The sequence below is a fragment of the Rutidosis leptorrhynchoides genome, chromosome 2 (assembly GCF_046630445.1).
Source record: "Rutidosis leptorrhynchoides isolate AG116_Rl617_1_P2 chromosome 2, CSIRO_AGI_Rlap_v1, whole genome shotgun sequence".
NCBI classification, from domain to species: Eukaryota; Viridiplantae; Streptophyta; class Magnoliopsida; order Asterales; family Asteraceae; genus Rutidosis; species Rutidosis leptorrhynchoides.
Genome location: NC_092334.1, coordinates 575,536,784 through 575,540,324, shown reverse-complemented (window position 1 = coordinate 575,540,324; position 3,541 = coordinate 575,536,784). Strand labels below are relative to the sequence as shown.

Below are 3,541 nucleotides of genomic sequence, written 5' to 3'. Positions count from 1 at the left end.
TTTAACTAAATGATAGTTTGTTAATTTTAATATAAAGATTTACAATTGGGCGTCCCTATAAATAACTATTTACACTCGATCGGACACGATGGGCGGGGTATTTATATGTAAGAATAATCGTTCATTTAACCGGACACGGGAATGGATTAATAGCCACTAGAATTATTAAAACAGGGGTGAAATTATGTACAAGGACACTTGGCATAATTGATAACAAAGTATTAAAACCTTGGGTTACACTCAGTCGACATCCAGGTGTAATTAAATAACAAAGTATTAAAATCTTGTTACAGTTTAAGTTCCCAATTAGTTGGAATATTTGACTTCGGGTATAAGGATAATTTGACGAGGACACTCGCACTTTATATTTATGACTGATGGACTGTTATGGACAAAAACCAGACGGACATATTAAATAATCCAGGACAAAGGACAATTAACCCATGGGCATAAAACTAAAATCAACACGTCAAACATCATGATTACGGAAGTTTAAATAAGCATAATTCTTTTATTTCATATTTAATTTCCTTTATTTTATATTTAATTGCACTTCTAATTATCGCATTTTTATTGTTATTGTATTTAATTGCACTTTTAATTATCGTACTTTTTAATTATCGCAAGTTTATTTTATCGCACTTTTATTATTCACAATTTCATTATCGTTATTTACTTTATGCTTTAAATTAAGTCTTTTATTTATTTAATATTTTATATTTTGTTTTAACTGCGACTAAAGTTTTAAAATCGACAAACCGGTCATTAAACGGTAAAAACCCCCCTTTATAATAATAATATTACTTATATATATATATTTGTATTTTTATAAAAGTAAACTAATATAGCGTTAAGCTTTGTTTAAAGATTTTCCCTGTGGAACGAACCGGACTTACTAAAAACTACACTACTGTACGATTAGGTACACTGCCTATAAGTGTTGTAGCAAGGTTTAAGTATATCCATTCTATAAATAAATAAATATCTTGTGTAAAATTGTATAGTATTTAATAGTATTTCCTGCTAAAATTTAATAGTATTTCGTACCCCCACGCTACGACATCAACCTCGCTGAAATGTCTGGAGAATTGGAGGTGATTAATGAGCGAACCGCGTTGAAACCGGTACTTGATAAAACGTGGGATTTGTTTACTGATGGTGCTTCGTGCGTAGAAGGTGCAGGTGCGGGTTTGGTTTTGGCAAAACTAAGTGGTGAGGAGCATACGTATGTACTGCGTTTTAACTTTGATGTGTCAAATAATGAAGCGGAGTATGAAGCATTACTTGCTGGTTTAAATATTGCGCGAAAAATGAATATTGCTAAGTTGCGAGCATTTACAGATTCACAGTTAGTAGCGAATCAGTTTAACGGCTCTTTCGAAGCACATGATCCTTCTATGCAGAAATACTTGCAGCTATTAAAGGAACTAACAGCGCGGTTTGAGCATTTTGAACTTACACAAGTGCCAAGAAGTCAAAACAAGAAGGCGGATGCTTTGAGCAAATTGGCTGCTTTAACGTTTTCGCATTTTCAAAAACAAGTATGGGTTGAGGAATTACCAAGTAAATCAATAGATAGTGACTTAATGGTCGCATCTGTTGAAGAAGAACAGCCAAATTGGATGAAGCCAATTATACAATATATCCGCAATGATGCTTTGCTAAGCGACAGCCGCGAAGCTCGTTTAGTAAGAGAGCGGGCACCAATGTATATCATCCAAAATGATATCCTATATCACAAATCGTACTACGGACCAATGATGCGATGTGTTGGCCCAATTGAGGCATAAATGATTGTAGAAGAAGTGCATAATGGTACTTGTGCATTGCATTCAAGTTACAAAACAATTGCAGCGAAAATTATGCGAATGAGTTACTTTTGGCCATCCCTATACCGCGATGTGGCGAAAATTGTTAAAAAATGCAAAAGTTGCCAAAGGCATGCCCCGCAGAACCGAATGCCAAGGCATGATATGATTCCTGTCAATTCGCCATGGCCATTTCACAAATGGGCAATTGACATTGGAGGCCCATTTCCTGCAGGGCCTGGCAATGTTAAATTCCTGATTGTGGAAATCGATTATTTTACTAAATGGGTTGAAGCTAAGGCGGTTCGTACTATCACTGGCGTACACGTGCGAAATTTTGTACGGGAATACATTGTTTGTAGATTTGGCATTCCGCGAGAACTGGTTAGCGATAATGGTGCACAAATAGCGAAAGATCCTTTCAAAACATGGTGCGCCGATTTAAATATCATACAAAAGTTTACGTCAGTTGCACACCCACAAGCTAATGGCTAATGCGAAGTAACCAACTGTGATATAGTAAGCGGTATTAAAAAGAGGTTATGCGAAAAGCGAACTGGTTGGATAGATGAATTACCCAATGTGTTGTGGGCACATCGCACAACTTTCAAAAAGAGCACATGAGAAACACCTTTTAGTTTGGTATATGGTTCTGAGGCAGTAATTCCCGCAGAAATTTTGGAACCAATGCACAGAATAGTTAATTTTGAGGAAGAAGCGAATGATGTTGCGTTGAGCGAAAACCTGAATTTCATTGAAGAGCGGAGGTTAATGGCTGCTATCAGAGAAGCGAATAATAAGCAGCAAATTGCTAAGTATTATAACAAAAGAGTGCGTGCTTTGTCTTTCGCTATAGGCGAATGGGTGCTGCGGAATAATGAGGCAAGCAGAGCAGAAAAGCTTGGCAAATTGGGTCCTAATTGGGAAGGACCTTATCAAATTGTGGCAATTAATGCGGCAGGTTCATATAAGCTCGCGGATATGGAAGGGCGAATTTTACCTAATGCGTGGCATGCTGTTTTATTAAAGCGATATTACGCATAGCTTGGCGAAAACTATAGAGAATATATGTTCAAAATGCGAAATTGGATTCAAGGCATATGGCTGATGTACTTATTAGGTGTTTCTGTTTTTCATTTTTTGCAAGCCTTGATCATGCTTGTAGGAATTTTAAAAATAAACACTTGTAAAAGTATGCGAAAAGTTTATCTGTGAAATGCGAATGATTATGAAATGTTTTATAGTTTGTTTCATAAAGTTGTAGTATTTCACAAGTGTTTTGATAGCAAAGTGATGAAATTGCCCACTTTTGCATGTAAATTATTGCGAAAGGAATTTTATATCTTAAGTATTTGATTTTGCCAATACTTAGATGCTTCGCAATGCTAATTAATTGCCTAAGGATCGTTTTGGCGGACTTAGAAGATTCATAACGTATAAATATATACGCATACAGATGTTTCGCAAAAGTACGCATTTATTATGTGCACAATAATAGAGGTTGGAAATTGCAAAGGACAAGCTTGTGTTATGAATACTGTTTACGAAAAAGCGCTATATAAATAAAGAGTACTCGCGAATAGATATGAAAAAGTGAAGTTTCATTGATAACGGCGCAGAGATAGCTGCGCGCTAATTTCTGCAATATCGTATTCTAGCTTAGATAAGTCAAGTTCAAAGATGTCTTTTAAAGTAGCATCATCTTGTTGACTTATTGCAGTAACTTTGTCGAT

General features: G+C 35.8%; 1 protein-coding gene across 1 annotated transcript; it reads left to right on the top strand.

Moving 5' to 3' along the window:
* The first annotated feature begins 1,076 nt into the window (after window positions 1–1,076).
* LOC139889840 (uncharacterized) lies at window positions 1,077–1,654 on the top strand. Its single transcript, XM_071872762.1, has 2 exons — window positions 1,077–1,519; window positions 1,606–1,654. Exons 1-2 carry the CDS (start codon window positions 1,077–1,079, stop codon window positions 1,652–1,654), a joined length of 492 nt encoding a protein of 163 aa, XP_071728863.1.
* The last annotated feature ends 1,887 nt before the right edge of the window (window positions 1,655–3,541 follow it).